We start from the raw sequence: 13,920 nt of genomic DNA on the forward strand, positions 1-13,920 counted from the left end.
GTTGGGTAAAAGTAAGATAACTTTTAAATTTGTTAGTTTGATATTTGTATTTCTGTCTCTTAAACGGTACCTGTGTTATTCACCTTACCTTTACACTTGAATGAAGAATGAATAACATTGGACATTATTTTGTTTATCCATGTCTGTTAGTACCTTTTCCTTGCTTCTCTTTGCAGTGTGGCTTTTGGCCCAGCCTAGAGCCATTTGCAGTATTATAATAGTTAAACTTTAGTGTTTGAAAAGAGATTCATGCTGAGAACAGATGGCTATTGTCTGATTATCTCTAAAATATTAGCATGTTTCTTGATAGAGGCAACACAAATTTTTTTAATGCTAGTTTTCCCATTCTGAGTGTCTATACACAGTTTTCTCTGAATCTTACAAATTTTCCAACTGTGATGATGATCTAAAAAATATCTTACGAGTTGTAAAGATGAAACTTCTCCTTTTCTGTGACAATTTACAACTGACAAGGTTTTTTGAAGTATAGAATGACTCTTTAAGATAGCATTTGTCAAAGTGCCCAGGCCTCCTTGGATCAGACACATACATATTCTTAAGGGTCTGTAGCTCACCAAGTTTATGAAGTTCTATAAATCTGCCAGGACAAGAATATTTCGGTTGAATTTTCTGCAGTTGACAGTATTAGCATGAAGATAAGAGTTGGTGATTGTGAAGGTCACAGTTTGAGGGGACTGAGTATGTGTCCTGAGCCAACTGGCCCACTTCTCTTTAAATTTCTAGATTGGCATTTGCATAATATTGGGTATTGTAGCATTAACTCTAATTTAGAAGTTTGTTTCAATTTATGTATAGCATCTGTGTAATTTCTTACGTCAAGAAGTTGGTATTCGGTCTCTTTTAGAGCATCTTGGAAGAGGGATCAGTAGCTCCGAGGTGACTGTGTGTGTAGTTCACGTGAGGGGCGTCTCTTGGCTTGAGGGACCAGCAGGCCCTTGTCCTTGCTTGTTCTGTTGCCGAGGTCACGGCTTGCTTCTTGGGCACTGTTCCTTTCCTTTTTTTTTTTTTTTTAAACTATTCCACTGTTTACCTCCTCCGCTAGTGTAGGAAGGGAAGACCGGAAAAGTCCCAATTTCTCAGTACTTCATACACTTTTGCTGCATATTAATGACTCATCAGTGACACTTGAACTTGGAAGTTGTATTTGATGAAGGAAAAAGACGTTTCTTTATAGCCCTTTGCTGCTTTGTTTTTCCTACTTTATTAACATGTAGGCAGAGGGGGCAGTGTCTATTTTTCTTCCAGAAGGTTTCAGCATTAGGCGTATTTTAATGGCTTCTCCCTTTACTAGCAGTTGGCTTCTCAGAAATGTTTCTCATCAAAATGGAAACAATAAGGCTGTTAGATGCTTAATGTGAGTTTAAGCTAGTTATTGTATTGACCTACTTTTCCTTTTCCTTAGATGCATGCAAATTACGTGCCTTCCAGCCCTTGAGTGTTTTGTTGAAAGTTCCTAATTTTTGTAAACCTTTGGCAGCAGCTCAGATAGCTGTCTCCACCTCTTAGTGTGGCAGTCCTCGTGGGTTTGGTATCATCTGTTCTGTCGTCTTTGTTCACTTTGTTTTTACTCGTTTTAAAAATATGTTTCCAGAATTATACTTAATTGCTGGAAACGTTGATTTTTCTTGAGTGACAAACCAATTAAGTGTGTATGACACTAGGCAACAAAGACACTTAAGATTTTCTGCTTATCCTGTCTCTGAAAAAATCCATTATTCATCGTCTTATTGTTTTTAAATACTGAGGTAAAATTTTCAATACAATAGGAAAATTGCTTTGGAAATGGAATAAATTGCTTGCCAGTTCAAAGGCTCCATTTCTGAAGTGGAGGTTACTAAACATGATGTTGCTTATATCCATTATCTTTCAGACTCATTGTACTACTTTTCTAGCATTAAACTTGATAAGATTGTGACTTTTGCTAAAATGCAACACAATCGCGGAAAGAACCTAATGAAAAAGACGAAAAATCTCATTTTGTATACTATATTATAATATATTTAAGTGGCGTTTTGAATTTTAATTGCATTATGTATAAATATTCATTTTCTAGTCGACTGTTTTAAAAGAAGGGATCTTATGCAGAAAATAAGAAAACAAGGAATTTTTCAGAGGAAAGCTACTGGCCCTGTTTCAGGCCTGCTGCTTCACAGATGACCTGGGCTTTTGCCTGAGTATCTCAAGTGACCGGTCCCTTGTTGTGGGGATGTTCTGTGCTTGCTGCTTTGCTGCTTGGTGAGGCTGGGGGTGGGGGGTGGGGCGGCAGGTGTTGCTGCCTCTCCCCACTGTGACCTTGACCTTCAGCAGGCGGCCTTCCGGATGTGTTTAACCAGGCTTAATCACCGACATTAAAGTTTTCCCGTGCTTCTTGGGTGTACTTTTAAGCAGCACAGCACAGTAATGGTCATCTTTGTAGATAAATCTTGTATTCGTTTTTCATGTTTTCAGATATTTATGTTTTCATGGGCTAATTAGGACCTGTGGTTAAAGTTTACTCACATCACACACAAAAAAAGGCTTTCGATGCATTTTCACAAAGAGTTCTCCAGAGAAGTTGTTCACACCGACCAGCCATCGAGTGCCTGGTTATCCAAGATTGTTAGGAATGCTAAGTGTTAAGAATTAGTTTTTTCAATTGTTTTAATTTGCACTTCTCAAAAGTTCTTTTTGAAAACAAAATTTTTTCCTAGGTTGAAAATCTTCTTCCGAAAATTAAAGTGGAAGTCCCTCCCCTTGGCTTGCCTGGCCTGCAGTGTCCCTCCCTGGCCTTGCCCCCTCCAGTCCGGGGCCCTCAGGGCTCTGCAGCCCCTTCTGGGTCTTCCGGAGACCTGTGCTGTGTCTCCCAGTCCCCACACCTCCTTTGTTTTCCAGCCGCTCCCTTTGAAAGGAGCCAGTCATTGCCCCCCCCCCCCCCCCCAAACTGAAGCTCTCCAGCCCTTGAACACGGTCCCCGCCGCCCCAGCCCCCAGAACCCTCCTGTGCCTCTGTCTGCGAAGTCCACTGGCCTGATCACCTTGTGGTTCTGGAGTCCTTCGAGGCTGGTCTTTTGGGTGTGGCTCCTTTCACTGAGCAGAATGTTTTGAAGCTTCATGTTGTAGCACGCGTCGTAATGTCCTTTTTAAGGCTGAATAATACCACATTATGTGGATAGAGCACATTTGTCTTGGACATTTGAGTTACTTTGCTTTTTATAGTAAAAATTTCCGGTATTAATTGTCTACAAACTAGGAGTTAAGTGAATATGGGTGAAGTGCGTTAGACTGATGCCTGACAGCATCGGGTAAATGCTGGCTGCTGATTTCTCCTCCTTTCCTTTCCCCTCCTCTCAACCTTGAATTCCTACCTGGGCAGCCGGGAGGGCGGGCGGGCTGGCTCGCTCGCTCGTATGCTCTCCTTCACTCAGGCTTCAGTTTCAGCACAGCCTCCCCTCTGCTTTCTCTTCTGACTCCCCTCCCCAGAGGGTAGGTGTCCCTCGATCTGTAGGGGGAAGGGGGTAATCTGAGGATCCAGATGATTCTCTGATCACTTCCTGGATCACTTCCTACAGTTACCTCTCCTCAGACCCACTTTGGAGGCCCCAACGGTGTCAGCCCCGCCCCGCCGGGGTCCCTGAGGTTCCAGCAGCTCGGCCCTCCTGTTTCCTTGCCGCTGGGTGTAGACGCCTGCTTCCTTGGACCTGCTTGTTCACCGCCCACCAGTATGCTTTCTAGCTTCCTGCACCTTGTTGGTACCTCTTGCTTTCCATTCAGGCTCAGGCTTTGAAGACCTCGGTGCTGAAAGGAGACCGTGTATTTGATCTTCTGTCTTTACAGGAAACTTTTTACCCTTTTACGTGCGTACGTCTGTGTCTCCTTTGCGGAAGCCGGGTGTTTGGGGTGTTCTGCCTGCCTCGCGCAGCAGACGGCCCGGAGCTCTGGCGGGAGTAACAGCTGTAGTTACCGGGAGGCACCCTGCTCTCTCTGACCGACTCCAGTTCCACACTCGTGACAGACGGTCGTGCCCAGCTCGAGTGGCCGGCAGTCCTTCCCGAGCGCCGTGCTGGCCGTGCGACCTTCCGGCGTGCCGCGGTCATCGCTCACGCCCCTGCGGCCCCCGCTCAGTCACCCTCCCGGTGCCAGGTGACCGTCTCCTCAGCTGCCGCTGCCGTCCTTGTAGATTGACCGGTTGGTGCGCGTGAGCCCCTTGAGTCGGAGGCCGCGTCTGTCGCTGACCGTCCCGCGTGGGTGCTCAGCGTGGCCAGCTGGCTTGCAGAGCGTTTGTTCGTGTTCCTGTGATGATTCGGGGAGGTGACCTTCCTTGGGTACCCGGTCTGATGTGCTCTTCGTTCCCCAGTATTTTCAGACGTCCCATGGTTTTTATTTGTGACATTTAATTGTCGTGGGAGGAGGAGAAACCTCTCGGCGGCTAGTGTTTGCTGAGGGTCCGCTCATCGTCTACTTAGTCTTACTCTCTGTTTTACGGTATGAGGGCCAGCGGTCTCCACATGTGCCAGGAGCCGAGTGTGGGTTCCCTGTGACACTTGACGTCTCTGTGCTGGGTGCCCCTGGGCGCCGGTGCGCCTGGGAGAGCCACAGCGCGGGCTGCCGCCCTGCGCTCCCCGGGGCTGTGCGGAGAGCAGGAGGGATGAGAGCTGGATGAGCCCGGGGCTGTGCGGAGAGCAGGAGGGATGAGAGCCGGATGAGCCCGGGGCTGTGCGGAGAGCAGGAGGGATGCGAGCCTCAGGGCACAGAGGGAACAAAATCCCGTCACTGGCTGCTCTGCAGTGGCATTCGTTCCCCTCGCTGTGGTAAAACGATCACCAGTATAGTGGCTTTCAACAGATTTCTTCCTTCCCGCTTGGGTCGGCCAGGGCCGTCTGGTCTCCCAGGGCTCCCGCAGGCTGTCGGCAGGCTGCCTCCCCCGTATAGGCCCTGCGGAGAGGCCCGGTCCATGCGGGTGGAGGGTAACGTCTTGTTTTCTTGCTTCAAATTGCCTCCACGTGTTGAGAAGGTCTTACAGATCCGTGTGCGGAGGTGGGCCCTTCGGTAGCGAATGTTGCCATTTCTGTGGTTGTGTTCCGTACGGCCCCGCAGAACCCCGCGGTGGTTGAAGTGTTCGCTGAAAATAGCAGGGTTTACGGGCGCAAATAAGTTCGGGCAGACCACGGGGAACCTACCTTTTTTGTGACCCCCGTCACTAACGAATGCACTCATGGTCCTGGTGACACTGGCTGAAGAGGCACGGCGAGTCCCTGGCCACTGAAGAGGTGCACCTGCAGCCCAGCACTTACATGAGGAGGCCCGAGCCACCAGGGCTGCTGAGCGGTGGCCACGGGGAGCACCGCAGAGCGGGCACACGCAAGATGGGCCCAGCTGCACTGATGGGGGGCAGCCTTAGCCATCGTTTGTGAGTAGTCGTGTAGGACCCCGTGTGATGGCAGAAGCAAATCACTGCTGGGACAAGATGTCATTTTCTGCCCCTTATTAAAGTGAAGTGTCACGCATATTCAGCCCCAATCTGATGAGCTTGAGGTAAAATTGCTTCCAGTGTTTTTGGTACTGTTCTAGCACTCCTAGTGGTAGGAGTTTAAATTGCAGTTGGCAGTTATATTTCAAGTGTTCTAGAGCTTGTGACTTTATGGGACAATTATACAGTTCAGGGAATCTTTGAAAGAATTCACGTAAAAATGGGGAGAGAGTTCTGTGCACAGATATTTTCACTGAAACATTATTTAGTGGGAAGTCCTGTCTTTGTCCAACAGTAGGGAATAAATCAGTAACCTGTAACTCAGCAGTCTGCTTGCTGGATTATTTTCTAGTTACCAGATGTTAAAAAGATGGTACAAGAAGCTTAGGTTGCAGGTTAGCATTGGCCTTGTAGTCTAAGGACATCTTTTCCGTCATTGAATTCCACTTGTGCTTGGATTCTTGACAGCTGGGCACCTATTGCAAGAATAAAGTTTCCTGAAGGTCGAGGCTTCTGGAATATTTTGCCTTTTGACCTTTGCACTGAATCCTGGTAGGCAGAGTAGTGCCCGGCACCATCACTGCATGCCTGCCTGCGCACACACGTGCAGGTGTGAGAACGTCCACATGCACAGAGTTCCCTGAAGCTCTGCTAAAAAGAGAGCTCATTTTGCACGTGCGAAGCGTGTTACACGCCGTAGAAGATGTGTTTTAATAACATTTAGAGCAGAACGGAAATAATTGCACTGTTGCTGGATGTTCCCGATTATCTGGAGTAGCACTCAAACTTGTCATTCTTGTGAAAGCCTTCATTCCAGAACGTTGGAGAGTCACAAGCCGTCTAGAGAATGAAGATAGTAACGATGGTACAGAGGACAGCGTCCAGGGCACGACAGGTCTTGGACATAATGGTGGGACAAAAGATGGCGAAACCTGGATTCGAGAAACCACAGAAACGACACTCGGACGTCAGTTTGGGTCTTAAATATTTTTTCCTTGAATACATTTTCCCCAGTCGCTCATTATGATGTCTTTTAAACATACAGAAACATTAAAAGAATGTTCTTCTACATAGATTGAACAACAGTGAACGTTATGCCTCGTTGGCTTTCTGTCTACACTGACCTGTTCTCGGTGCTCTGCGGGTAGGGCCCTTAGCACGGGCCTCCCCATGACAGGCTGGATTCTAAAGCCACAACACTGTTGTCACAGCCAAGGAAATTAACAGTAACTCCTGATGTGGCATCTGCAGCTCATTTCAAGTATCTTCTGTTGTCTCAATAATTTCTTTTCTCCCAAACTGTGGTACAGTGCACAACATATCATTCACCATTTTAAAGTGCAGAATTCAGTGGCATTTGGTATACCCCCAGGGTCGTATAGCCATCACCGTCATGTGCTTCTAGAACATGGTGGTTTTGAGGAGTCCAGGCTGGTGTTTTGTAGTGCGTCCTGTGTCTGGACTAACACCTCCTGGAGTTGGGCAGTGCTCTTGGTTTTGTGTACTTCTTGTCACGTGAAATTAGCCCCGGAACAGTGCTTCTCAAACAGCAGAGTGTGAGCGCTCCTGACGCCAGCTGTAGGCTGCTGGCAGAAGTTTCCTGTGTCTAGTGGTGGTCCGGGAATTTCTGGTCCTGACGCGACCCCGTGTGATGCTGATGCTGTTGGTGTGGCGACTGCACTTTGAGAACCACTGCTCTGGAGACTGATTAAATATAGTAAATGTGTTGGGGGAATGTTGGGTCTGCTTCGTGTTGTATCGCGTCAGCAGGCAGGTGTCAGGTTGCCGGTGGTGAGTGGTTCAGAGGGTGAGTCCAGGTTAGGGTGGAGATCTCTAGAACTTTCTGCAGTTCCTGAGTTTCCATTCCGGTTGTGAGGAATTTGTGGATGCTTCTCCAGCACCGTGGACTGTTCTGCTTTTTACCCCCCAAGTATTTGTGGATTTCCCAGATACGTTTCTGTCATTGATTTTTAAAAGAAATTTCTTTACGGTGAGAGAACATACTTTGTCTGATTTCAGTTCTCTTACATGTATTCGTTTGTATTGGGGCCCAAGATGTGGTCCGTGGGAGTGAGTGCTCATTGAGCACTTGAGGAGTATATTCTGCTGTGTAGGGCAGAGTGTTCCGTAAATGCCAGTAAGGGCAGGTACGCTGGTGGTGTTGGCCACATCTTTATGTCCTTTCTGATGTTCCATTTCTTCTGTCAGTAACTGAGAGGAGTTTGGAAGCCTTCGGGCAGTACTGAGGATTTGTCTGTTCCTCCTTTCGCTTATGTCCTTCATACGTCGTGTACTTTGAAACTGGTGGTAAGTGTGTGCACACTCAGGATTGCTGGAGCTTATTGGGGATTTGATCTTTTGTCATTATGTAATGTCCTTCTTTATCCTGGGCGGTTCTTCCATTTTATTTTTTTGATGTCTTCTTTGTTTTAAAGTACAATAGCTACTTTTCTTCCTTTGAAAGAGGGTTTGCATCGTATCCTTTTCCGTCTTCTTACTTTTAATCTTTTAACATTATGTGCCATTATATTTAAAACGTTTCCTACCTGTTCTGTTGAACGGACACTCAGATCAATGGAACAGAATAGAGAACCCAGAAATGGACCCACAGACAAACGGCCAACTAATCTTTGACAAAGCAGGAAAGAATATTCAATGGAATAAAGACAGGCTGTCTCTTCAGCAAGTGGTGGTGGGAAAACTGGACAGTGACATGCAGAAGAATGAACGTGGACCACTTTCTTACACCGTCCACAAAAATAAACTCAAAATGGATGAACGACCTAAATGTAAGACAGGAAGTCATCAAAATCCTCGAGGAGAAAGCAGGCAAAAACCTTTTTGATCTGGGCCGTAGCAACTTACTGAACACGTCTCTGGAGGCAAGGAAAACAAAAGCAAACGTGAACTATTGGGAACTTATCAAAATAAAAAGCTTCTGCACAGCGAAGGAAACAATCAGCAAAACTAAAAGGCATCCGACAGAATGGGAGAAGATATTTGCAAGTGACGTGTTAGGTAAAGGGTTAGTACCCAAAATCTATAAAGAACTTATCAAACTCAACACCCAAAACACAAATAATCCGGTGAAGAAATGGGCAAAAGACATGAATAGACACTTCTCCAAAGAAGACATCCAGGTGGCCAACTAACACATGAGAAAATGCTCAACATCACTCATCATCAGAGAAATACAAATTAAACCCACAGTGAGATACTACCTCACACCAGTCAGAATGGCGCAGTTTGGTAACTCAGGCAACAACAGATGTTGGCGAGGATGCAGAGAAAGAGGATCTCTTTTGCACTGCTGGTGGGAATGCAGACTAGTGCAGCCACTCTGGAAAACAGTATGGAGGTTCCTCAAAAAATTAAAAATAGAACTATCCTATGACCCAGCAATTACACTACTAGGTATTTACCCAAGGGATACAGGTGTGCTGTTTTGAAGGGGCGCATGCACCCCAATGTTTTTAGCAGCACTATCAACAATAGCCAAAGTATGGAAAGAGCCCAAGTGTCCCATCGCTGGTTAAATGGATAAAGAAGATGTTATACACACACGTACACACACACACACACACACACACACACACACACACACACACTGGAGTATTACTTGGCAGTCAAAAAGAATGAAATCTTGCCATTTGCAACTACGTGGATGGAACTGGAGGGTGTTATGCTAAGTGAAATTAGTCAGAGAAAGACAAATATCCTATGACTTCACTCATATGAGGACCTTAAGAGACAGATGAACATAAGGGAAGGGAAGCAAAAATGATATAAAAACAGGGACAAAATATAAGAGACTCTTAAATACGGAGAACAAACAGGTTACTGGAGGGGTTGTGGAGGTGGATGGGCTAAACGGGTAAGGGGCATTAAGGAATCTACTACTGAAATCATGGTTGCATTCTATGCTAACTTGGATGTAAATTTACAAAATGAACTAAAAAATTATACACATCAGCACATCCAATACGAAATTGGAAATCACAGAGAAAAACATTGTGGTATAATTTTAAATTATAGGTGGATTTTGTTAAGCTACTTCGATAAAGGAATAATAAAGTAACCAGCTATTATCTTGCGGTGAACATTAAAAAAAAATGTTTTATTATTATTTTGTAGATAGTGATTTTTGTCTTCCAGGCAACATTTGGCAACGTCTGGAGACCTTTTTATTGTTGTGACTAGGGGGGTGCTCCCACGGGCATCAAATGCGTAGAGTCCACGGATGCTGTTGAACATTCCACAGTGCACTTGACCGTTCTATCAGCAGAGAATTCTATGAGCCCAAATGTTAATGGTACTGCTGTTGAGAAGTCCCACTGTACGGATTGCAGTGTACATAGCTGACTTTTCACTGTTAGTATTTTACACTTAATGTAGACTGTGGAACTGCCCACTTACAGTATGACTGTGATGTCTGTTCACATATTTTATGCTGAAGCCTTCACCGGATGATGTTATAACTGTCATTTCCCATCATCATACACGTTTTAAAGAATTTTGTGTTGCTTTTCATTCTCGAAATTGTAAGTTTCCTGTTTGTATCATTTTCTTATCTTGAAACTTTCTTTAGCATTCTTTTGTCCTAGGTGTGATGGTGACGAATCCTCCGAGTTTTATCCTTCATCTGAGAATGTTTTTGTTTTGCCTTCGTTCCTGGAGGATCTTTTTGCTGGAGGTAGAATTCTGGGTTGAGCCTGCTTCTGTTTCAACACTTAGACGTGGAGTCCTGGCCTCCATCTGTCTCCACGAGATGTTCATGGGTGTTGGAGCTGATGTTCTTCTAGACGTAATGAGTCCTTTTTCTCCGGCTGCTTCCAAGAATTTTTCCTTTATCTTTGCTTTGAGTAGTTTGGTTGCGATACGCTTTGTCTGATTTTCTTTGCCTTCGTCCTGTTACAGGTTTGCTGTTGTCTTTAAGTAGATTGTGGTATCGTCTGGCCCTCACTTAGGCCGTGGTTGTGAGTTTGGGTTGGTTTTATTTGTCTTCTGTAAAGTCTGTGGACTTTTTCAGTTTCAGCAACTGCCATTATCTCACAGGAACACAGAAGTCTGCTCTCTTATTTTTGAAATTGGGGTAACGCCTACCAAGAAGGCTTGACGTAACATTAAATAAGATAGCATTTGTTGACTCTGCGTTACACTTTCTAACAAATTGTTGGTTCTCAAGGTAAGTTTTTATTTGTTAAAGACAAATGTGTCCGTGATTTAGGAAAGATAAAATGGACCTTTGACAGTAGGCTGCCTGTTTTTGGAATCAGAAGAGGATTGTTGGACTCTGAAAGGGATGCTGGCTAGGGAGGAAATTTAACTGAATAGAAAGTTTTAGAAAAGAGAATAAGAGAGACAGAATAAGTATAAGTGGGACATAGTATTCTTGCTGTGTGTGTCAAGTCTGACAACAAACCAGGGCACCAGGTTCCTGCCCTGACCGTAAGACACCTGCATAGGTCAAAAGTCACTTCCATGACTTTGATTGATGAGTGTAAAGTTGGTCAAATTTTATATCCTTTCAGTCTGGAACAGTATGGAGATGTGACCCGGACACATACATTTTTTGCTAGTAGTAGTATTTTAGATGATGGACTTTTTTATATTCCTGAATTGAACGCTGTGAGTGGGTGGTACCGTCGAGCTGACCGTTCCCCCTGATGACCGTGGGGGGCTCCCCTCACAGCACGGTCACGGCGGCTTCCTTGGGGAGCCTCTTCCGTTTCTGCTTACCCTGGCTAGGTAAGATTTTTGCAAAGGAAAGTCGCATCCGTTACTTATGATGGTTCGCCTGCGCTGCAGACAGCTTAGTTTGAGGAGTACAGAAAAGCGTGGTCAGTAAAGTTGGAGCAGCTCGGGTCCTACATGATCCCCTCACCGTGACGGAAGCCTGCGTGGCCTGCCTCAGCACTCTGCTCTTACCTTTTAGCAGGTACCAGCTGGAAGATGAGTCCGCCCACCTGGACGAAATGCCACTAATGATGTCTGAAGAAGGCTTCGAGAATGACGAGAGTGATTACCACACGCTACCACGAGCGAGGACCGCGCGACGAAGGAGAGGACTGGAGCGGTTTGTCTGTGGAGGCTGGAAGCTTCTCTGTGCCAGGTGTGGTATCTGTTGCTGCCTAGCGTCCCGGGCCCCGGGGTTACAGAGTTCAGACATTTAAAAGCTTAGCTTCTAACATTTATTTTCGTATCAAACTAAAGACAGTCTAAACGAAATGACGTCATGGAGAGTGATAGCCATTAGAACCAGAAGGGGCCGGAAAGCCAAATTCACTTTTTTTAAGGGTTGTTTTAATGCGTAGAAGATGGAGAAAATGAGCGGTTTTGTAATTAATGCATGGTAGAATCAGTTCTGGTTACCATATCAGCATTTACGGCTAAGTTCCCTTGTCTTCGTCTGTGGTTATCCTGTGTCCAAAAAGGCGGATATGGGCCCGTAAAATGTAATGTATTCACACCGTAGCCGCCTGTGTGCGTCATTTGACTGGAATGCTTTGACTTGGAGTAAGATTCTTCTGTTAATTTAACCAGAAGGAGATGAAGGCAAGGACTGCTTATACTTTAAACAGGTTCACTTGTGGTTGAATAAACTGCATTAAGTCTGCTCACCTTTGACTTTAGAGTCTGGTGTGTGAAACCACACTCTGTGTGTAGGACACTTTCGCCACTGACTGTCCTCCAGCCCTGGGGACTGGCAGGGCAAGATTACGGCTGGCCAATGCCAACATAACTTGAGCAGAGTGTGTCTAAGAAGTTACAGCTTTTCTAGTCTTTCTGTTCAAGGCTTGTGGTCGGAGCCTTTCTTACGGTCATGAACTTCTGTCCCTTTCCCCGTAAAAAGAATATACGTAATTGTAGAAAGAGATCTTACTTATCATCCTCTTTATCCCATTAGAAGTTTGCAGAAAGATGTTTAAAAAAAAAAAATTTAATGTTTATTTATCTTTGAGAGACAGAGAGAGACAGTGTGAGTGGGGGAGGGACAGAGTAAGAGAGAAGACACAGAATCTGAAGATGCTCCAGGCTCTGAGCTGTCAGCCCAGAGCCCGAGGCGGGGCTCGAGCTCACAAGCCGTGAGATCATGACCTGAGCCGAAGTCGGACGCTCAACCCACTGAGCCACCCAGACGCCCCTTACAGAAAGATGTTTTTACAACTGATTTGATTTCAGTGTCAGCTCATGCAGCGGTCTTCAAACAGTGTTCCGTGGGCTCCCAGGGACTCCAAGGAGTCCCTCAAAGAGGTGGGCAGTGTCGAGTCAGGAAGTGAGCCCGGGCAGGATTTAGGCTTATCCACCCCCCTTTCCACTTCCACTTGGTGTCTGTCTTTTTCTTTCTTACCTCTTGTAAGCTTTTCATACGAAGAAGGAATTTCACGGCCAAACAAGGTTTTAGAAATCGCTGACTTGTGTCACATTTTCTAGGTTAAATAGCCCGTATTCCTAGAGTGTTCTCTGTGGGCACTTACTAATTCTAGAGTTAATTTCTTTAGCAATTGCAGAGCTGTGCAGATTTGTTTTGTTTTTCTCGTGTCAGTTGTGATGCTTTGTGCTTTTCAAGGGATTTATCTTTTTTCAAATATATAAGTTCCTGTGATGTAAGATGAATGAGGCTTTGTAGGGATGTCACATTTTTTTAATTCATGATATTGTCAATTTGTCTCTCCCTTTTTCCTAGTAATCTTGATAGAAGATTATCAGTTTTCTTTTTTTCAAAGAGCCAAACATCTGGTGGTATCTTTGCTTTTGAAATTTTAAACTTTGATCTTGAAATAAATCCTAACTTCTAGAAAAGTTGCAAGAATTGTACAGAGAATTCCTATATGCCTTTTGCCCAAGTTCACTAATTTTGAAGCTTCCGCCATGTTTATTCTACCTTTCTCTTCACATCTTACCGTTATTTTCCGAGTCATTCAGACTGGGTTGCTTCTACATTCCTTTCTCTACGTCCGAGTACTTCATCGTGCGTTTCGTAGGAGAAGGGTATTTTCCTCCATCCGTCACGCAGTCGCCGTGTTCAGATGTAGTGTTGGTACCGTGCCTTCCGTCTGCTGTCCCCATCGTGTCCTCCGTCGTGCACTTCTTTGGGCTGGTGTGGCTGTTCGGTGGCGTGTCTGTGCAGTGTCCGTTAATCCGGAACCGTCCTCGCTGTTGGTCTTTCATTGTGTTGATATTTTTGAGACTGCAGATCAGGTATTTTGTATGTTTCAAATTTGGGTTTGTCTGAGGTTTCCTTGCTGTTAGATTCAGGTGAAATATTCTCTGCGAAGCTCTGTAGGAGACTCACTGTGAACGTAGGGTGTTTGCTTCCTGTTTCATTGATTTCTGTCTTCCCTTCATTTTTTCTCATACTTTGAGTTTAATTTGCTGTTCTTTTCTAGCTTCCTAAGATGAGCATTGCAGTTTTTTCTGTTTTAAAAATAAATGCATTTGGGGCGCCTGGGT

At 45.2% G+C, this 13,920-nt stretch overlaps 1 protein-coding gene across 5 annotated transcripts in view; it reads left to right on the forward strand.

Moving 5' to 3' along the window:
• Positions 1 to 13,920, forward strand: part of ATP9B (ATPase phospholipid transporting 9B (putative)) — a 252,267-nt gene that overhangs the window by 9,554 nt on the left and 228,793 nt on the right. For 3 of the 5 annotated variants that reach the window (XM_043559118.1, XM_043559122.1, XM_043559121.1), the window contains exon 2: positions 11,402 to 11,578. In XM_043559118.1, the coding sequence (XP_043415053.1) occupies positions 11,402 to 11,578 (177 nt within the window). The remainder of the gene's footprint in view (positions 1 to 11,401; positions 11,579 to 13,920) is intronic. The other 2 variants (XM_043559119.1, XM_043559123.1) reach the window with 1 other exon arrangement.

Source organism: Prionailurus bengalensis, chromosome D3 (assembly GCF_016509475.1).
Source record: "Prionailurus bengalensis isolate Pbe53 chromosome D3, Fcat_Pben_1.1_paternal_pri, whole genome shotgun sequence".
In the NCBI taxonomy this organism is placed as follows: Eukaryota; Metazoa; Chordata; class Mammalia; order Carnivora; family Felidae; genus Prionailurus; species Prionailurus bengalensis.